Here is a 22,678-nt window from a genome sequence, read left to right on the forward strand (position 1 = left end):
TTCAGAAATGTGTGGTCTTTTGCACTGACTGCATCGTGTGGAAGACAGAGTGGATTCAAACCATGTCTGTACTTTGATCAGCAGCTAAAGAGTCACTCATAGATGTCAGTGCAGTCACAGAGGTGGAGGGTAATTTTACCTGAGACTAACCAAGATAAAACACGTATCCAGAGTTACAAGTCTGGAAAACCTTTCATTAACTGATGAGCCCTGCATAACAGTGGTGGGAGGGAAAGCCAGCACTCAATGAGGGGTCTTTCCTTTGGACTCCCGAATGCCAGGCATCAGGTCAGGCATCTCCCCATGCATGGGATTTCTTGTTTGTGACAATTACATCCTTGCAAGACGTTCTGTCTGCCATTCATTGGCAGGAGTGGGAGGGGAAGTCACAGCGCCCAGATTGTTCCTGCAGGATTTTCTTAATCCTCTCATAATAACTGAATTACATCTAATGCCACAATGTTACATACATTTATTACCAAGACTTGTTTTAAAACCTTTATTTTCAGGTGATCTTATCATAGAAAGCTCTCAATTTGCTCGTAATTACAGCACTGCTCCCACAGAGAGCTGTGCTAGTGCAAGCACAAGCAGTTCATCCTCACACCATTGACAAGCAGAAGTTGCTGCTGTCCCCACTTCATTCCTATTTCCTGGGTATAGGGGAGGACGGGGCTGGGTGTGAGTAGAGAAAAGTCCTGGAACTGCTCAGGGTGCTGCAAGCTGGCATTAAATTAAGCAGTTAATTGAGTTGGTATTCAAGCTTAATTTTGAAACAGGTAAATCTCTTTCATACAGTTTGCCATAGCTGCCAAAGAGCGTTGCTCTCCAGACTTGCAGGTGCTGCCATGTTGGTGCACGCCATCCAAGGGATGAGCTGCAGAAGCACTGGGATCTGGAATAGAGTGTTAAAGTGGACACTGGTGCTGTGATTTGCCATGAAGGATATGGGCTTTTTGCCTCTCATCAGCACAGGTTGAACTTGTAATAAGTTCCCAGTGAAGGTCATTTTGTTAGGGGACCTTATGAAAATTTCCAGTGGGATTGGTCAAGGGATGTATTTTATTATTGGCACGGAATGGCTTTTTGTTGGAGTAGCACTGGGGATTTGGTGTAGTGCAAGATTTGCATGACTTCCTTGCAGCTCTTTCTTATTTCACCTGGTGCTTTTTTTGCCCATACAGAAATTGCTTGAGTTTACATGTGGGCATTTTGGTAAGATTTACACTTCTGTATTTTTAACAAAGGGTTTCAATTTAGATTCCAGTCTATCAGACACACGAACTGTCATTTCCCAGAGTATGAAGACATAGGTTGCACAGTTCTTTAGGAGGTAGTGAGATGTCTGGGTCTCTTGGTTTACCATTTCTTCCTGCTGCATTAATTCTGCATTGCTTCCCAGCTCCCAGCAGCGTAGGCTGTATGCAGGAAGTCCAGGATAGCTTTTTGGGGGAGAAACGCTGCATTTCTCCAGCCTGGTGGTTTGCTGTAGCACTGCTGCCCAGCCCTCCTGTGGTGCAGCAGTGAGGCTGAATCCATAACCTGGCTTCGAATTCTGACATTCAAGGAGAAATCCAGGCATTTATCAGTCTGCCATTCGGCCACACCTCGCCAGTGAGTGCCTCCCTGTTCTGTTGTCAGCTGCTCGAGCGTTTGGTAAGAACATGTCAAAATATAATGTGTTTTCCTTTGAAATAATGTATGTTCAAAGTATGTACTCACAATGGTTTTCCTTTCTAATGTTCTGCTGAAGCTATTGGCAGTCATATTTACCCTCCTACCACACTTGTTTTCAGCCCAGGAAAGAAAAATAATTGCAGTTTTAAGCCCCAAAACAAATTACTTTTCTCTCATTCTTGTTTGTGTACAGCCCTTACATCATTAGAGCTGTTTCTTTTCTGTGAATATACAGCACGTTGTTTATAGAGTTTAATTGTAAGGAAGAAATTCATAAAAGACAAATGATGCTCTGCGCTGGTAGCAAGGAATATGAAAGTGTCCAATTAAACAGCCACTGACTAGTACTCATATAATAGCAACATCTGTTATCTTAATTAAACAAGTCTCTGTATAGAGCGGCCCTTGCAGTGCGCTTTGTTAGAGCAGGATCTGACCTAGATACTCCAGGCGAGCTCACCATGGAAATTCTCCCAGTTGGTCCCATTATCTCACAGCCTTGACAAGCTTCATGATGTATGAGCACACTGGAGCACATGCAGAGCCATGCTGCATCAGGTTTTTTTGCATGTCATGGTGTTTACTTACAGAGGTCAGTTGTGGCAGCGTTTAGCACTGTACAGCGTGCCCGGTGAGCTTCGTCCACATCAAACTGTGGTCAGGAGAGAGCCATGCTTACAGGCAGTGCTTGAGATTCATTTGCAGAGGTGGCTCCTGCATTTCAGGGCCAAATTGTTGCAGGTGCCTTGTTGCTGCTCTTCACTGTATCCTAGGGAAGTCCTAGTGCCCCAGTGGCTTCTGAAAAGCAAGGTGTTTTGGTGCCTTCTGCGCTTCAGTATGGAGACTGATGGACCTTTGAAGCACCTTACCCAGCATGTTCTGAACAGTTAACGCCATCACGATGCCCTCACAAAGGCTGTTCACTTTCAGAGCCATCAGATCAGCTGTTACTTGTATAACACAAGTTATACAAGTTCTGCATATTTATCTTGGTTCTATTCTGTTTTGAGAAAGAAAAGTTATGGAATCAGACAAGGAAAGGAAGAAAGGCGTTTCTCTTACTGTCAGCATCTTGAGTTTGGCAAATTGTATTAATTCCCATTTTTTATTTGTTGCTTCAGACTTCCTAATTAGTAGCTAATTGCTTTAAACAGCCAGGAAGAAAAAGGCAGTAGGACAGAGGGCGCATCTTTTCCCGTCTGGTGCCAGGGTACAAACCATGGTGTTATTTTTATCCTGATTACTCGAGAGACGAATTGCCAGCCGTGGTTTTTGGGCGTGCAGTCTGGTGACACTTCAGCAGAAAATAAAACCTCAAAGGATGCTTCCTTTCCTTGTTTTGCATTAATTGTGTTGACTGTCTTTTTTTTTTCTTTTTTTTTTCCTTCTAAATACAGCACCTGTGCAATTTCTTTAAGGCAGACAGGTAACCAAACCATCAATAACGTGTCAGTTTTTCATTACATCCTGCCTAGGCGCAATGAAAAATGACATTCTGCAAATAGGTTTTTGAAGTTTGAGTCGACGGAGCGGCATTCATCTTACTTTTCAGAGACAATGGCAGAAGATGGCTTTACTTCATTGCAGTGCCTGAGACAACTGGCGCGTACTTGCATTAACCAATTTTCTTCAAGAAGAGAATTAAGATGAGCCAGGAAACCACTTGATTTGGTGGTCAGAGGGCCTAAGGAAGCCCTCAGACTCGCTCTGCCAGCCTTCCAATGGTTTAACTTCAGTGCTGATCAGAAGTTGGCCATGCCGGTCCTTTTTGTTGCATTGCCTTTTCCCCTCTGCTCTTGTGCAAATGTTTCAAGAAAAGAGTTACCTGAGAAGTGTTGTTTCTAGAGCACAACTTAATGCCATGTTATTTCTTATGTCTCAAGACATAACCCTAATTAGGCTGATCCCTAAAACAGAGCGTATTTATTTGCTCTGCAGCACCAGAAGCTGTTGCTGTTCCCCCAGCAAACCGCTTTCACTGGGGATGCTGTGTAGGACAGCAGTGTCACCACACAGTGACCACAGTGCAGCCAACCTCATGGTATTGGTGGGACCTGCTGTGTGTGTCTGGAGAAGTCAGCAGCTTTTGCCTTGGGTTTGCTTATTTTAGAAGCAGAGCCTTGCTTGCAGGGGGTTGCAAGAGAAGTGACAGAAGCACCCACCAGCTCTTCCCAAGTCCTGCGGAGCACAGAGCGTTTTGAAGTGAGAAATATTATAAAATATTTCTTCTCTTGGACATTTTCACAATTAGTGGTAAGAAGATAATAATTTTACAGTTAAGGCTACATTTTAAGAAATACGTGCTTAAAATCCAAGGAAATAATTATATGTCTTTTGGGGGAAGTGAGAGATTTCTAATGAACTTTTTAGGCATCCTATCAGACTTGGTGATGTTTTTGATGATTATTTAAACATCATTTTTAAGTGACATAAATGCATCTTTGGATCTTGCAAGTCTACGTTAATGCCAATTACAAGCGGAGTGGGTAATTTATCTTTGTACTGTGGGCATTTTTTGTTGAGACGAGAGGAAAAGACGTGTTATCTTTGAAAGACTGTGCCTTTGGGCATCCATTCAGATGGTATCAGCTGGAGCAAATAAGCTGAGAGCGCATTTACTGCTTCTGCTCTAATCTCACGAATGCTTCCAGAAATGGTTTGTGTCAGCAGCTGATGCACGGAAAATCTTGTGCAGATTTTTTTCTTTTTCTCATAAGAGAATTATTTTTCTCAGCTTCAGTTGAGTTAATGGTTCTGTTTGCCAGAACTCTGGAGCCTTTGCTGTAAGTAGAGGGTGATGGTTTGTCCTCATTGGGAGGGAGCTGTTGGTGAGGATGATGGAGGCAGCGCTTTCAGCCTGCTGCTATCTCTCCCTGTTGGCTGGGAGAAGCCGTTCAATCTCTGTGCCTCTGGGCTCTAATCGCTGCCGTGGAAGGATGAGCATAGCAAATATTTCACTGAGTGATAGGTAGGCTGAATTGAGTAGCAGTTCTGAAGCACCTGCTGCTTCCTTATGCAAGGTTTCCCTTGATGCTGGGCGCGACATTTCTTGGTGAGGAGCTGTGTCTGGACAGACAGTTGTGTGCAGATGTTTTAGCCTTCCACAGGGTGGTTTGCAAGAGTGCTTTGCCCCTCTACCCGAGCCAGCAACCAGCTGCTTCAGGAAGAGGAGAGCCTGTTCCATGCCAAGTGTTCGCGCTCAGAACCCCTTCTTGCTGGTGCTGCTCTCGTGTTTTGTGACAAATGGCCAGCTTAGTCTGCAAAAATGAACTGTGAGGCTAAAGGGCTGCACTAAAAAGGGACTCCCGTGGGGATTGGTCTTCATTTCTCACCAAATCAATGGGAAATTGGCGCTCTGCACCATTGGACCCTCCAGACTTGCCGTCTTCCCATACAGCTCAAATTATTGCCTCATGTCTGAGGAATGAAAGCTGTAAAAATGAGCTTTGCTTTGCTTTGCTTGGATCTGCTTCCTCAAATATTTATTTTTATGACACGTTTGCTCTTACTGTATTTATTTTAATTTTGTGTACAATGAAAAAAGAGCAGAAAGACAAAAGGTTTCTATTCTTTAAAATTCATGACAGCCTGCTGTTTTGCTTCAGGGTCCCTAGCCGTGTTTGTGTTTGGTTTTCATTTGTTTCTTCCTGTTATCATCATCCCTTAAGAAAGACATTTTGTAGAGAACTGTTCTTAGATAACCCAGGGATACTTTTATATCTGAATTATGACCCTAGGCTTCTCTAAACAATTTACATGAAGTCTAATAGCTGTAAATGCTCCTTTTTTTCCTATTCACTCCTTCAGAATAGGATTTCGTCAGTTCCAGACTTGTCCTAAAAATTTCCAGGCAAAAAGAGGATGATGACAAAGCACAGCTTTTGCGTTGGTAGTCATTAATGTGTTCTGAGTGCTGTATTATTTATCTGGACTGCTCCGTCACTGCAGATAAACAGTCAAGAAAGAAAGTTGCAGGAAGAACTTAGGATGGCTGAGTGTTAGGATGGCTTGGTGACTGGTTTACACCAAGTTCAGTGTATTTGTGGTGCGTCCTGTCTTAGGGATCAAGAACATTGAGGACAAAGGCCTTTGCCATCCCATCTTGGGCCACGCATTGCCTCAGATCAAACACTACATCCTCAGCCTCTGTAGTTCCACGTAAAATGCATTTCCAGGAAAGCTGCTGGGACCTTTTCTATTGAACTAAATGGAACAGGTTTTTACCTTGGTTTATTCTGAGCAAATACAGTTCTTACCTGAAAATTAATTATAGTGAGTTTGCTGTTAAGAGAGCTGCCAGTTGTCACGGATAAGGAAGGCCTTATCTAGTGCCTGCTTTCACCAAGAGAAAGACATGTACTAAATTAAATGGGCTTTGACTGAGGCTCCAAATTAGTTCAGACTTTTCTGTGAACCATGAAAAGACAAGTAGTTATAGACGAATAAGTACCATAGCAGATGTTGGTGGTAATGTAAATCAAAACTTAACAGGTCCAGGACAAGAAGTTGCATAGCATTACAAGGCTGCCTGCATCGTATGGCAGTCAGTACCATTTATGGGTTTAGATGGATGGTCAAATAAAAGCCCCTGTGATGCCATTCCCACAAACATTCTGTCCATTTCACGCTGATTCCCACTCGTGCGGAAGTGTCTGGAGTTAGAGCTGCTCTCATGTGCTTTCTTAGGTGAAGCCCAGCCTTGGGAGATGGTGCTGTGGACACGTGGAGGGACATATTGGGTGGCCTGAAGATATGGGATCAGGGTCAGGGCTCTCCTCCTGTCCTCTCTCCCTGTGCATGCCAGAGGCCTTCACAGGTTTGAATGGAGATCTGTGGTGTCCCCGTTGACCTCTGTGCCTACTTTAATGGGGATTAATGTTATACAGCAGACAGATCTAGCCTTACTGTTATTTATTTACACGGCACAAAGGTTGTAGTCACACTCACCCATGGCCGTGGAGTTGCTATTAGCAGGGGAGCGAGGCAGCCCATCCTTCATGGTGATGGGCAGGTGGTGGTGAGTGATGCCTTGGCTCAGGGAGGGCTGGGAGCAGTAAATCCTCCCTGGCAGCCAGGATGTACATCCAGGCCTGGAAGCATTTCTAAATCTTTCCATGTTTTCTCAAAGAGCCTAATGGGTAATTGTGCCGTTAGAGATCATTTTAATAATCCTAGTCACTGCTTCATTGCATGGGAAGTATTATTAAGAAGGTAAACTGCCACAAAGGCATGCGATAGAAACAGAAATAATTAGATAAATAATGCAATTGCCTGGAATCATTTACATTTGCAGTAGAGTTTTGGCATAAAGCAAAGTTGCTGTTAGGCTAAAAATTGCTTTCCATGTTCCTGCCTATGAACAGCAGGTAATGGCTGAGCAAACGCGTTGCTGAGAATCAAGGCCAGGCTGTCTCATGCCTTTTCCCTCCTCCTTTGCTTCCAGCCCCAGATCAGAGGAAGGACAATGAGCCATTCATCATGTAGGCTGAAATGCACTGTTTCTCACAGGTGCCTTTAACCTAAATCTTCTCTCAGAAGACGGATTATCTCTTAGAAGAACTCTGGCACCACAGTCCCTTTTCAATAGTCACGTCAACTACTGCCACAAAGGCTGTACATGAAGGAATCAATGGTAGTTTTATCTCAAATTGCACTCTGTGTGTATTTCTTCCAGCTGACATTCATTTAAATGCTTGCTCTAAGACATCTTTTCTCCCTGTAATAGAAAAAGGATAGGACATCCTAAGCATTGTTTCCTGGGGGGAAAAAAATTAAAAATATTCACTTGGTGAAGCATGAAATATTTTGGATGTCTGTGTTTAATCAACAGTGAAAGCAAGTGTAGTTCTGCTTGTATTTCATAAATTAAAATGCTGAAGTGATCAGATAAGAAGCAACATACCTTGCTTCATTTCAGCAGAGCAAATAAAACCATGTGAGATTAAAAAATAAAAAAAAGTCACTTAGGAGTACTTTGCTCCCAAGAAAGAATTTATCTGTCTGCTGCAGTCCAGCAGTTCTGCTGCCCTGTCCCCTGGGAGGAGAACCACCGCTGTCACGCAGCCTGCTGTATGCACTGCCTCTGTCGTCCATTCATATTCCACATTTCCACCTGCTGAAGAGAAAAATAGAGGGCATGCTGACAAGAATATATTGAGGGATACCTGCGGCATCATCTGTCTGGTGCAGATCTTCCGTCGGTGTTGCAGGGACTCTATGAGTGAGTAAATAATTCACTGTGAGGAGGTTGGCCCCGAGCACACAGCTTACCCTGCTGAGGCTCACACCTGGTGCTGGCCAGGCATGGATGGGGGTTATTCATCCCTGGCTCTGCAGTGCTGGTCCCTTTGCTTCCTGGATGTGCACAGAGAAGGTGATACAGTAAGGGAAGTAGGGCTGAGGTTTTTAAGCAAGTGCTCTATTGCAGCACAGGGCTGACCTGAGCAGCAGTTTGTGTAGAGGCAAGGGATGCAGTCAGACAGCCAAAGGTCGGATTTCCTTGGAGCTAGGCTGGAGGTAATTACTGATGAGCTGTTTCATTACGTGCTTAGGGAGTTCTGCAGTTTTAACACATTATTCGTATTCCAAACAAAGGCTTGATCTTGTTTTTACTAAGTCAGTGATAAAACTCTTACTGATCTCACTGGGACGTGTTATCACTAAATGCACGTTACTCGCTGAGAAATATCTTTCTACTCCTGGGAATTCTGCCCAGCAGTGAGAAGTGAGCTCCATGAATTGGATCTGCTGTGCTCGATTCAGGCTGGAGGTGGCTGATGGGTCACTGAACCAATATGGCAGAGATGTCACTGCAGGCAAATAGAGGAGAGTAGATCCAGTGATTGTGTGCTGATGTTTCTCTTTGTATTGCTCCAGGTCTGCCTGGCCTCTCCAGCTGGAAATACTGGGCAAGTCGGTAGCAGCGTGTTGATCCAGGAGGAGCTCTGTGCAGATTGGCCATGATGCCAGAGCTGTCCTTTCCTCATGACCTTGGGTAGATGCCTGAGCACAGCACCTCTCTGCACAATGGTTAGGTATTTTTCATCCAGAAAGATGCACCTATCTCTGTCTTGTAGTTTTCAGGCTCACACCACCCAACCTAACAAACAGTGTGAGACACTTCCATTCCTGCAGAGCTAGCACAGGGCATGGGCAAGAGGTCGATATGAAAACTGTGTGCCTGCCCATTCTGCAAAAGCCTTTTTTAGGGTAACGTAAAGTGCTCAGCTTGCAAGTTTTTCCACTTGCTGCTGTGATGGTGAAAACAAGGCAAGAAAGGCTAGGGAGGAATGTTTTCAGCATTTTTAAAGGTCCTTTGTCCCCAGAAGACTATTAAAAAAGCCAAAGAAAAGATCAGTTCTTCCTGGGGAAGAGCACAAACCTTCGTTTTAGAAAACAAGCAGTCCTTTCATCTCCTGATTTCAGATCAGACTCTGCTCTCCACGGATCTGAAATCTCCAGTTGACAATGCAAGTCAACAGATTCTTTCTTACAAATGCCATGATATGTTCAAAATAGGTGACTCCTTGTTATATGAGAGTGCTAAAATATATTATGCCATTATTTTTCCAAGTTGATATTTTTCTCTTTGTTTATTCCATGCTAGTAGCAGTGACTGAGTGCCAGTTATCAGTGGCACCAATCTGTACAAGAACAGATCTGCATTATTAGTTCCTCTTACTGCTGCTGTGGCAGGGAACCCAGAGCACTCAATAGCAAGTCAATAGCTCCTTTTGGTTTGGAGTGGTTCAGAGAGGTGTGTACTCAGCAGCCAACACTTTATTCTGCAGTAATGTGTGTCTATGGGAAATGTGCTTTATTTTAAGTCTTCCTAGCCATCTTACTAGAAAACTTTTTGAGGGTATATTTCAGATAAGAAGAAAGAAAGCATGCAGTGTAGTGCTTCATTTAATTTGAACTTTGTGTCCTAGAAGGACTTGTTCAACCAAACTGCTACAAGTGGTTGATCAGGGGATGTTTGCTTTCAAGCCAATTAGCAGTTTGAGAACTTTCAGTGGCCTGAAATGAGCCTTTCCTCCCTCTTAATGAAGATAAGTCTGCAAAGGAATTGTGAAGTAGCAAAATCAGAGACAATCATTCCTACTTTCTCAACAAACTGTAACAAATTCCAAAGTGTTAAAATGATTTATTCGCTGACTTCCAGCACGTTGGATTAAAATGAAGGGACAAAACACTCCATGCAGGAAAGCACCTTCAGCAAAAAGAGCCTCATAAGCATAAGGCCTCCTAGCCAGCGACTCACAGTAGGATTTTAATGATCTGATTTGTTTAAAAAAAGAAAAAGCCAACAGTTAACTTGCACAATTATTTGTCATTCTTGATGCTGGTCATTGGCAGGAGCATGCATGGAGTCGATTGGTTGTCAGACCAGAATTCATTGTGCGTGGAGATCCACTGGGGAATGGCTTTGGAGAACTCAGTGCAAGTCTCAGCTTTGCAGTGTTGTGTTATCAGAGGATAAACCTAACCAGCTGTGGCTTTCTGCATAGAGATGGAAGGAAACTGCACAGTCTCCCCATGATGTGCCAGAGTTTATGGGGGATTTACTGACCTCATCCAGAGGTCTTCCCTAAAACCATCCAGTCCACTAAACTACTGTTTAACACTGGGAATGTAAATAGGCACTTAATGGGAAACCAATAACAGCAGAAAGATAGAGGTAGAGAAGGTATTAAAATTTGAAATTAAAGCTAGTTTTATCCACAGGTACAGTTAAAATTACCCATAGAGGAGATGATCCTGTAAACAGTTTTCAGCCATGTGGATAAAAATAAATACAAACAAAATCTCAACTGTAGGGAAATACAGTCTACAGTACAGATTTTTTGAGATGGCAGAATGCTGAGGGAGCAAGTGCACAGGCTGGCAGGGCAAGGCCAGCACAGTGTGGTCCTTCTTGGGCTGGAGCATCTTGCTGAGCTTGTTTCTGTCCTTTATATCGATTTGAATTTTAATGCCCGCCAAGGGCACCTTCAGCCTTCAGAAAGACACTGTTGTTTCTGAAGACCTGAAATTGATAACAGCAGTAAGTAATTCCTTGGGAGCTGCTGGTGCTACTGCTGCCCAGGTTCCTGCACTAGAGGCCAGCATGGTAAGTTCTGTGCTCCAGTGCACATTTAATGTAATACGTGCATTGATTTGTGCCAGCACAGTGGTGAAGATAAGAGACAAGTAGCTATATACTACTCTCTTCCAATTATTGAGCTGGAGCAACTGCTACAGAAGCAAATACATGTCACTGGACTCCTGCAAAAATAAATTACAATAGTGAATGCTACTGACTGCAACAATTTGGAGACCTATAAGCCAGTTGAGAACCTTCTATTAATATCACTATTATTGACGTGTGAAATATAACCCCTGCCCCTGGTTTCTGCCAGCTGTTGTGCTGTTGCTAAAGCAGGTCAGGGAGAGGCCAGGATGGAGGCTTAGGAGCGTCCTGCACTGTCCTCCTCTCCCTCAATCTGTGCCATTGTTGTAAAGAGACAAGCCATCATATTCTTTTAAAGCGCATCTGTTTGTGCTCATCAAGAGAGTGTGGTGTGACAGGAGGCACCGACTGCTCAGGTGCTGGCATGGGCTGCCCAGTGAGGTGCTGGAGTCCCATGCATGGAGGTGTTCAAGAAATGTTCTGATGTTGTACTGAGGACCATGGTTTAGTGGGAGCCGTTGGTGATGTATGGATGGTTGGACTGGAGGACCTTTGAGGTCTTTTCCAACCTTGGTGATTCTGTGACTCTTATCACTGCCCTACATGAAGCTGTGTCTCCAGAGTCCTCACTCGTTGTGCTTGCTGCTGCTTGCAGGAGCCCCTTTTGTTCCTGTGCTGGTGAGGGTGGGTGTCCTTTGGGCTGGCATCCACCCCTTTGGGCTGACAGCTCTCTGAGGGTTGCATCTGGATTTGGACCAGGCCAAAAAGGAACACAGAGCACCAAATGCACACTTTCAAGTGGTGTGGCAGACAGCTGAAGTCACCTGTTGTTCCTTTCTGCTATTTCTCAATACCAAAGTTGCCCAGTGTCACCCCATGGCAGCACATGAGGGTTACAACTTGTGGGGTCTGTTGCTGTGTGCTGCCCAGCTTCTGCACAGCTCCTCAGCTGGCCAGAACCTCTCGAGCATTTCTGTGATGCCTGCAGCCATTGTCTGCTAGATTCCTTTCATCCTAATTCCTCAATCCAGTTGCTCAGAGCTTGATTGGCATTAAGGATGCAGGAAGGCTTCTTCATTTTCTTTCAAATTAGTTAAATTAGGAAATAATTGAGCAGGAGAAGGTGGGAATTAATATGAGATTTTCAGTGCAGGTCTGAAAGTGGCTGAAGGGCAGAAAACAGATTGTGCTCCAAGACATGACACTGAGCAGACAGCCACGTGTTCTGCTAAGAGAGACAATATTAGTCTGGAGGGAAGGTTTCCCTGCAGTTCCGCAGATAATTTTTGGGCGTCTTCAAATAATTGTATTTTCTGTGATTGCCGTACACCGAGGTAAGAAAGTACTAATTAAAAAGAAAATGACCAAAATGTAATAGTGGGAACACTGAAGTGCTTTGAGTAATAAAGAGATGAAGTTGGTGCAAAGTCCTGCTCATAGAGACAGCAGGCAGAAATTATGTGCTAAATGGGAAAAAGAGGTTTTCCAACTGGGGATGCAAGAGGTGATGGAAGGATGTGGCTGTCTGCAGAGTGCGGGACATGGGCTGCCTGTAGGTGTGACACACTGCTCGTCCAGGGCAGGAGCAGAAAGCAGCGGTGCATGCTGTGTGTGTCGGTGCCCATTTGCCTTGTGGTTGCAGCAGCCAGGCACTCATGGTCCTGGAGCTGAGGAATCCTTGGAAACAGAGAGAGAAACGTGTTGTTTTCGTCCACTGGGGTGCATTTGCAGTGATATGGTGACAGCCCCCAGCGTACCGCCGCTGTCACCAGCACTGAGCTCGGTTGATGTTACAGCGATTAATGACGTGCACAGTGGTGGCTAATGGTGGGTATTACAGTGGTTGAGCAGCATGGTGTTCTGTAGCTGTCCCCTGTGCTGCTTCCACAGCGGCAGATCCTGCTGCACTGGTGTGGCATCAGCTGTGCTCCCCAAGAGCTCCTGGGTAAAGAATTTTCTTTGCACATTTCAAATCACAGATTTAATGTAATGTTGGCCAAAGGCACTTCTGATAATGGAGCCATCCTGAGCCCTGTGGGACCACGCAGCGCTGTTCTCGCTTCCTCGGGGCTCAAGGCATTCACGTTGAATGGGATTTACGGGAGATCAGGCTTTCTGCTTTCACTGACTTAAAGCAGAGCACAAGAAAACGGGATGAAAGACAGCTCTAATTGTGAGAACAGAGGAACCCCCGGAAGCATCCCTGGTGTGGTGCTAAGCAGGGGAGAGGAGGGATCAGGAGTTATCCTCCATTTCCACCTGCTTCCCGCCATCCAGGAGATGGGTAGCGTTGCCCGTAACAGCGTTTTGGTGGGAAGGAGTACAGATTTGTGGAGGGGAGACTGGGACCCTCATTGAAAAGCCCTCAGGTTCGTGCATCTCTGGCTGCAGCGCACACAGTGCGTGTTGCAGGGTTGTCCTGGAGAGCGCCGAGCACCAAAGCACAGTCTCACATAAAACCTACACAAGCTGTGTGTGTGAATTAGAGTTGCCCTCAAGTAAAGACACCGAAAACTCATGTAAATGATGCATTCAGTATTTATGAATTGCGTGCCCAGAGGTTTCTGCCAGCTTAACTCACTCTGCAGCGGACAGTGGACTCTGTCTGCCGTTCGAGCCGTTAATAATTAATGGGAAGAGCAGTATGTGAATGTAACGTATGCATGTAACATAAGGTGTGTTCTGTGCCCATTTGTCTCTCCAGAATCACCGTTTTGGATGATGGCAGCCTCCGAATTGTCAACGTCACCAAGTCGGACACTGGGAGCTACACCTGCGTGGCCACCAACCACTTTGGGACAGCGAGCAGCACCGGCAGCTTGGTTGTGAAAGGTAACAGTGATGTTCTCTGGTGAGCGCTACCCAGTGCTGGGCACAGCCTGCTCCTTTGCTGTTGACACACGTGGGCCTGTGGGAATCGCAGGTTCTTCAGCAGCCGGGCTCTCTGTCTGCACACAGCCTTGTGTGTCACATGGGGATGCAGTTCTGCAGCTCAGGAGTTCCAGGTGTTTGTTGGTGTGTACTCAGAATTTTTCCATCTGTTATTCTTTTTAAAGGCAGGACTTGTAAGGTTTCACAAAGACGTTTTAAGTAATGATCCGTTAAACAGCGTGATGCTGACAAATGTTTTAAATTCATTTGTCCTCTGCTTATGAGTAGTCCTGCGTCTGAGGAATTACTATAGGCAGTGAGTATATGGATTATCACACTTATAATAACTCTCCTCCTTATCTGGGGGAAAACCTCTCTTGGATAACACATCAGGGAAGACTGATTGCAAAGCAATAAATCAATCATGCAGCTCTGATGCTGTCAGTTTTCATTCTCCCGTGTTTTGGCACTGATGGATAGCGTTTGGTTAGAGGGTCTCCCCATCAATTATTTCTGTGGTGGATAGGGAATACTTTAAAATGTTTCAGCGCAAGTTTTAATCCGTGTTTTTTACAGCCAGAGCAAGTAATGTCAGGCAAGTGCTGATAAAGCTGGTGAAGCCCTGTTGTGATTGTGAGCTGCAGGTGCCAGCAGTACAGCAGCACCTGTCGTCCCAGGGCAGAAGGTTAGCTCTCTGTTAGCTGTGTGGTTACGTTTGCAGTCGGGGAGGTTTGGAAGAGCTTGCATGGCACTTATCCATGTCCACATCTGTCCCTGCAAAAAAAAAATAAATAAATAAAAATAGAGCAGAGTAGAAATCAGATCTCATTTCCATATGAGCTGATTCTGCCTTTTCTTGTTTTGTGTTGTCCTGAGGAGGAACCTGTAGCAAACAGCCATGAGAACAATGCTCAGAGACAACAGACATACAGAATCCTGTGTCTGTTACCAAAGGGTCGGTCGTCAATTGCTTCTCCCAAAGGAAAGCTGGGAGCAGAGGGGTGAGCACAGAGAGGCAGGAGGGTCCCACTGTGATGCCACCAGATGCCCACGCACCCAAGCTTGGCTCTACAGCTCTTCGGTAGCTGGCCGATGGCATTTGGCACCCTGCAATCCAGTCACTGAGAACAGGACGGTGTTGGCCCACTGCTCTGAGTCAGGCTTCTGTCATCCACACCTTGTCCTTCCTCATTAGCAGTACGGAGGAGCTGGCACTTGAGTTCTTGGTAACTTGGGATCTTTGTGTTCGCATGGTTCACACATTGCCGTGCTTCATGGTGGGGTTACAGAGGATTAGCAAGTGTTTTTTTCTCCCTCAGTGCTCCGTTTTCACTTGGTTCCATTAGCATTAATGGAAGTGACATGTGTGCATGAAGCAGAGAATACACTCTTTTAAGCCCAGGATGTGGATATTAGCAGCAGACAGAGAAATGCAATTTCACAGTCTATCCCATAAAAAGTATAAAAGAGCAGAAACTATTCTGAACTCCAAATGAACTGTGTAAAATACTCTTATTTTATATTGAAATGCTTGAGTTTCCCTGCCCTAAGTAAAACATGGGCAGGGTTTGACAGAAATATGACCGAATATCTTACTTTAACTCTGTTTTGTGGTGTAAAAAAGACTAATTTATCAGCTGATGAGTTTTTTGACCTTAAGATATGCTTATATTCTCTCCTAACTCATGTCATTGGGTAAAACGCAGTGAAGGTCGAAAGGCATTTTTTCCAGCTTTCCTCTGTTCTCCCATTAACATTGCAGGGTCTCTCTCTCTTCTTTTTTCTTTCTTATTTTTTTTTCCTCTCTCAGCAAGAAATGCCAACAGTGTCACAGACAGTGTGGGCAAGGATGGGAGGAGGAGGAGAATGTCTGTTACCCCAGAACCAAGGAGCTTAAAATAAACGTCTGGCAAACAACCAGAGAGGGATGAATAAATATTCATATTCTGCATGACTAGACAGCTTACAAAATATGAAATTCTGATGGGTGCCCATAGGGCTGTGTATTAACATGCTGTTGTCAGAGCTGCTGAGCCTCAGTGGCTTCCCAAACCTGTGAGCTTGTGTTTTGGGTTTCTTCCATTGGTTTGCTCTTGGTGAGAACTCTTCTGGCCTCTGAGACCTCAAATCTTGCAAATTTACATGTCAGGTTTGACCTTTAAATTAAAAAGCAGGATTGAATTTGTAGGGACGATGGAGAATCCCACAGATGGCCTTCAGAGCTATGTAAAACACGGCATGTCTTTATATGTAGCACTCATAAATATGAATTTTCCATCCTTCTTTTTCCATTTTTACTGTACTTGAGGCTAAATGTTCAGTTCTTCCAACGCGAAGCAGGACTATAGCCTTCCTCAGCACCAGAGATTGCATGACAAAGCGTATAAACTGTGCAGCAGGAGTTGATTTCTGTTTAACGCCGTTGTATAAATTGGCTTTGAAATAGGAAGCTCATTTCAAGACTCTGCAGTACGAGCTCTGAGCTGGTGCAGCACAAGGAGGGGCTGGGGCCAGGGGCTGCTCCTGCAGAGATGTCCCAGCTCCTGTGGAGGCAGGGCGAACCGCTGTGTGAGTGCTTGGCAGGGTCTGTAATTTCTGCTCTGGTAGCGAAGCACAGTTCTGGTTGTACACTTACATCTCTGACAAGGGCAAGTTCCAACAGTATTATTTGCCTGTTTCATTATGATGTACTTTTAACATTTTCCTCCTGCCATTAGCTTGTCTCGCTTTGACTGTTATGGGAGGACTCAAAGCAGTAAAAGCAGGAGAATTTTTGTTAGCTGGTGTCCATATCATTTTAGCAGAAAAATAATACAAAGATAATGTCAGTAGGTTATTTTTTCCTCACACTTGAATAGTCTGATTGTCTTGACTTTGTCCAGCACGGGGATTGGCATCATTTTCTATAAAGCTTCATATTTTCCATTCCGAGCGTATTCCTTTGTACGGACATCAAATTGGTGCATTGCACTTAAAATTGAAAAGATTTATTAAATACTGTAAACTTCAGTCCGTTATCAAAAGGCTTTTCAGAATCTTCAGTGTTATTATCTTCAAACCTGGTGTAGAAGAGGCTGGGCTCGTAGTTGAGAGGCAGCCCTGTGCTCATCATTGTGGGCACAGCCTTTGAGCTCTGTACAGTGTTGTTGGGACGCTGAGGTCTTCTGGCTCCTCTTGCCATCTGTGATTGCTGGGTTTCGACATAACTTGATGGGTATTGATCTCTGTGGTTTGGAAAATAGTTTGCCTTGCAGCCAAGGGGCTAAAGTGCATTTGGTAGTGCTTTGGATTGTTTTAATAGATAAGGAAGAACTATTTTATTTTTTTCATCTTGAGAGAGAGAACGAATGTTGTGCTGTCCATAGGGAACTGGCAAGAGTTTAGTCCTCTATCTCCAAAGGTGCACTGCAGTGCAGAGACTTTGCTTTCTAATGGCTGACCATCTGTCTGCGGCGGCGTATTTCATAAGTTGTGTTCTGAACATTGTTGGTGGTGCATAGTGCAGGGTTCCTTTGAGTTGTTTGTGGCTTAATTGCTTCATAACAGAGACAGCTGATATGCGCTAACACGTGCCATCAATGCTCCCTTCTCTACTTCAGTGCCCAGGGCCCTCCCAGAGCGCAGCCAGGGCTTGTTTGAGTTTAGAAAGAAACTCATTAAATGACACCTTGTGTTGAAGGCAAAATATTTAATTTATAAAAGAGAAGCAGGCTTAAAAATAATAATCTCAGAGCAGCCCTTTAGGGCTGTCCATATATTATGGGCTTTTGGAATGAACCTTTTTAGCACACAGGGTGGGTGTTTGGCTGGTACCAAAGCCAAGATATTCTGCACGAAACAGAGAACTCTGAAATAGTCAAAAGTTGTCTTAATTTTTTATTATTATTGTATTTTTTTTTGTGATGGCTGCACGCAGTTTCTATATGTGGTCCAGATATGAATATTCTTTATCTGACTTAACACTTGTTCTGAGAAATGTCAGGGAGAAAAAGTAAAAAAGTAAAAAAACAAACCTGTTTTTCTCCTTAATCTCTGTATCAGAGTTTTGTAAGGAAAATAAATAAAAAGGATTAGAGAGAACTGCAGACATATGAAAGCAAAAATTCATTCAAAAGGGCATGTTGGTACATTGTCATGTTTATGAAATAAAGCTTATTCCTCAATTTGAAAGCCTTTCTTGACTTCTAGCTCACATCCAGTAGAAAGTGCTTGATTTTAACAGTTGACAATGAAAGCTGTAATCTTTGGCTGTAAAATTGCAAAGTAACATATTCCGCTCTAATTGGACTATTTCCACTGAAACAAATTATTTCTAGGGCATAATTAAGGGTCTTTTATTAGGTTTAAGTAAAAATTATGACCCAGGGCACTGCGTGAAAGGCGTGCTTGTAAATGAAAGAGCTGTGAATCCATTCTTCCCAACCATGGCACCCTGAGGCTTTAGGCATGGTTTGCTGGAGGTCATTAATGAGCATTGGGTAGCAGAGCTCCAGGTAGAAACTGGTGGGTTTGGTGGCCAGTAGATGCTGTCTTACTTCAGGATCCTTGCAGGTTTTAAAGCACTTCAGATATGGGTTACAATCAGGTACTTTCTTGTTTCAAGCAACTTACAAGTTCATTTACAATTGCAAACCGCAGCAAACGTCACTGAATGATACCCAAACAAAATTGCCTTCTGCAGCAGGAGAGCTCATCTTGTGTTTCAGATGAGACCCAACTCAGCCATTCATGAATGAACAGTGCCACGAGCTCTGTTTCTTGTCTGGGAGAGAGGAAAAAAAAAAGTAGGTCATCTTCTAAGGCCAAAAACAGTAAATGGCAAAGATACGTGTGAATGAAATGAACCATCAGTTACCAGTGGTTTGCACTGAGGGCCAGCTGAATGTTGGGTTTTTTTTTCTTGTAAGCACTTACTGATCATAACAAATAAAACTTGTAAACACAATATAACTGTTAAGCTTCATTAAATTTGCAGCAGACAATTAATTTTTTCAGGCAATTCAAATGCTCTTCTGTAGCACTGACTCGGTTTAATTGAACATATTACCACAAGCAGACAATAAGAAATATATTGAAGATATCCATCTGGCTTTCATGGAAAACCTTGTGCGTTTCACTTTCTGTGGCTGTCACAAGCCTTACTAATTGCCTCATTTTGGCTGTTTTACAGTCAGTGTGATTTAGCCATTAATGTGATAAAAGTCATCGTAGTGAAGAGCTTGATATTAAAAAGCATAGATCTCTGGCCTATCTCTCCTGCCAGTTTTGGAGTTATCTCTGGTGTTATTAGAGTTATATTTTTAAAAGCAGAGATACAAACATACCAACTTTTATGAAGCTACTCCAGGTATTTTGACTGTCAAATTCTGCTTGTGAAATCAGAGTGGAACGTGTGCTCTGGGTAAATGCAGCACATTGCTCTCCCTGCTTCCCACCCCACCACCTTCCCTCTTGGCTCTGTGTGCTGCAACCTCCAGCCAACCTTAAGGCACAGCAGGAGCTGGGATGGATGGCTTAGAATAATGCCTTACAAAGCTCAGCACTTTCTTCTTAGGAAATTTTCTGTCCTCTCCCACGCAGAAAAGAAAAGCAAAGAAGTTCAGGAGTTGACTCAGTCATCAATAGAAGATTGGGTGTTTAGCTCATCACTGAAGATCAAATCCATACATCAGCTGAAAAGGGAGATGACCTATAGGTTAAACGCAGACTCTTAATGAGACAAAAGCAGGTTAATTAATGCTTTTCATCAACTTTCTTTAATTTATTTTAACGCGATCCATTTCAGAAAGGTTAAAGTATTTCTCAGTTTTTGAATACAAATGAAAATCCAGCATAAAATGGAACCGTAGATCAAAGACTTCTGATACGTATTTTAATCAAAATGCAGTGCAGTAGACATGTGATGTGATTGGATGAAGAATGTAAGCAACACATTATTTTTTCCAATAGTTTGTTGCATAACTTAAGAAGACTACCCAGAGCTTATTAACTGGAAGCGGCCGTCCACCTGGGGGCACTTACAAATTCATGAGAAAAGCCAAATACATTTGACTGAGCTTTTTTCCACCCATTTCTTAGCCAGTAGCTGCAGGGAATTAATTTAGATTTCCAGGAGCTACTAGCAGCGGGAGGAAGAGCTGAGGTCTGTGGGTTGAGCCAGGACCGTGCGCTCCGGTTAACGAGGCAGGAGCACCAGGCAGAGCAAGGCGAGAGCTTCACACACACTGGCTACTCAGTGATAGAGATCCAACAGGGGTTGGATGTAAGGGTCTGTGTTCTCAGTTCCTGTAACTCTGTGTTTGTTAGTGGACTCGCTGGGAATTTCTGGCTACAAAAGATCCTGTAGCTTCTAGCTTCATGCAACTGTTTTGTTCCTAGAGAACCAAAAATGATGATTTTACTGCAACGGGACAAAAATCCCATGCATCCTCTTGTTCTTTCAGGAAAACTTTCTGTTGTCAGTCTACTGACACAGTGAGTTTGATCATCATCCCAAGGGGGTGATGGCGAGGATTTATCCTTTTCCAAAGCATGCAGTGGGATGAGCTTCATGGAAATCCCACAAGTCTTGAGTACTCTAAGAGAAAAGGATACAGCGGAGAAAACTTGAGATCATCACAGCACACAGTCCTGTTGTGCAAGATGGGGGGGTGCCCCTGGAGCCACTTCTCTTCACACCCAAGCAGTTCAGTGTGTGCAGGGAGGGATGGGGAAGATAATGATGCCGATATTACATGCATTGAGAAAATGACTGTCTGTCCCCATTGCAAGTGAGAGATGAAGGAATCACTCCGGGGGAATAAAGAGTAACAGTGGTAATGACTCTGTTATCCCCAAGAACTTTATATCCTTGAAAATAGTAACTAAGAGCAGACTGGCCTGAAGGCTATGTTTTTAACTTCAAAGATACAGATGAAGTGTTTGGAGAGCACATTTTCTGTAGTAGGAGGAAAATGTGTGAGTGGTGAAGGAAAGAATCTGGGACAGTACTCGGGGAAATATCAGTCTTTGTGTGTGTTTTCTCAGAAGCGGTTTTGGAAGCAGCTTAGCAGAACCAAACTTCAGAGGCTTTGAACAGTTTTGACTTTTTCTCCCTGAGCCCAACTGGATCGGAAGGGGAATGGAGCGCCAGTGTACTCAGAGTTGCATATCAGGTAGTAAGAGCTCAGCGCACAACGATAAAGTCTGGCCGTGATGATGGTTCTTAGCGCATCAAAGAGTAACTAAAGCACTGCTTTAGTGTGATGAGGTGATGTTTGCAGTGTTAGGGACTCCTGGAACCTGATTCTCACCTCATCTAATGCAATTTAAGTAAGATGATGGGCAATCGCATCAAAGTTAATGTGAGGCTAGAGACCCTTATCTTAATCCTGGAGTCATGGTGGCAGAGAGAATTTGACATCAGATACTGCCTGAAGAGGTTAAGTTCTAGGTGTGCTGTATCACAGCATTAAACCAGTTATTTGGGAACATGATGGAACGTGAACCTTCATGGTCCAATAGCAGACTGCTTGTGAAAGACAAGGGAGTTTTGTCATCCACTTCTTTTGCTGTGCCTTGGGTTGCTTCTCTCTCTCATGCAAACTCTCTTACTTGAAATACAAATTTTATTTGCGTTATGTTTGAAGTTTTTGATTGGATTATAAAGAGCTAATGATCAAAGTTGTAGATTTCAGTACTGTTTTCTTCTAGCTTCATTGCAAATATATTGAAATATTAATCTTTATTAGAATTTAAAGAGTGAGCAGTATTTCTCCAGTGAAAATTTCAGTTTCTTTCATGTGTCGGTAGGAAGTCTTTGCAGCAACTCAAGCCTGAATTCATTCATCCTGATAACAAAGTGCATGGTGGAATGGGAGAGGAATGACATCTCAGACAGCAGAAAGCAACAGGTGGGGATGTCAGGGAGGAATACTGCAGACCACATCTTGCATCCCAGCAAAGCTGTGTGCTGAGAAAGACAGGGCTAAGCTCATCCGTTGCTGAAACCAGGCTGGAAGGAGAGGTGCTGCTGCTGACCTGCTGCTTGTTTCTCCCCCTCTCCACATGTCTTTTCACTAGTTAGACCTTGGCTCTTGTTTTGAAGCAACGTGCATAGGAAAAAACTTGTGGCTAATTAGAAATAAAATGCCGTGTAACAGGAGAAATGCGAGGGATGCTTTAACGATGCCCTGTGTTGAATATTTATTCAGCAGCATAGAAGCTGAGAATTTTGAACAAGTTCTAATGATGGGATGATATTGCAGGTTGTTGTTCTCATTCCACACATGCTCCTGCCTTGATCCTGCCCCTGTGTAACATCAGTACATCAACAGGAGAGCAAAACAGGAGCGAGGTGCTCCGAAGGGCTTGCCTTCTCAATTTGTCACCGACTAATTGGGACGTGGGAATGCAAGGCACTTCCTTGCAAGGAGCAGAGCGCACAGAGACAGCCTTACCTTCACCAGGAAGCAAATTAAACCTTTGTGGCCCAGGAAATGGCCTCTGAAGGTTTGTTTTGTTGGCTCTGTTAGACTGTAAGTTGATCTTTTTGGAGAGAGGTGTTTGGGTTTCGGTCCTGCCTGGCAGCAGAGAGGTCTCTACAGGGTTTCAAGTAAAAGTTTATCTTAAATAAGAATATCTACTGTGCACAGCGGTGTAAGAAGACGAAACACTTTCTAATGAAGGCCTTACTTCCATGTGATAGGCTGAGTAAATAGGGCTGCAGAGACTTTTAATGACTTGCCCAAGGTCAGACAAGGAAAGAAAGGAACGGAGCTCATTTTATTCCCTTTCACTCCAAGATCTGTGCTCTTGCTGGCCTTCATCCCACAGAGCTCCTCGCTCTGTACTTTCCTCTCTCTTTTGCTTATCTAATTCTCCATTCCGCGTAATTCCGTTAAGCTTAATTGTTCACATTTGGTTGTGATTCAAACTCTGAAAATTCAAGCAAGTATTTAATAGGATGGCTCACATGCT

General features: G+C 43.9%; 1 protein-coding gene across 5 annotated transcripts in view; it reads left to right on the forward strand.

The window, feature by feature from the left end:
• The window catches only part of LOC125698623 (contactin-4), a 304,595-nt gene that overhangs the window by 263,163 nt on the left and 18,754 nt on the right, over positions 1-22,678 (forward strand). For all 5 annotated transcript variants that reach the window (XM_048957196.1, XM_048957198.1, XM_048957194.1 and 2 more), the window contains one exon: positions 13,554-13,681. In XM_048957196.1, coding sequence (XP_048813153.1) covers positions 13,554-13,681 — 128 coding nt within the window. The remainder of the gene's footprint in view (positions 1-13,553; positions 13,682-22,678) is intronic.

Source organism: Lagopus muta, chromosome 11, assembly GCF_023343835.1.
Source record: "Lagopus muta isolate bLagMut1 chromosome 11, bLagMut1 primary, whole genome shotgun sequence".
NCBI classification, from domain to species: Eukaryota; Metazoa; Chordata; class Aves; order Galliformes; family Phasianidae; genus Lagopus; species Lagopus muta.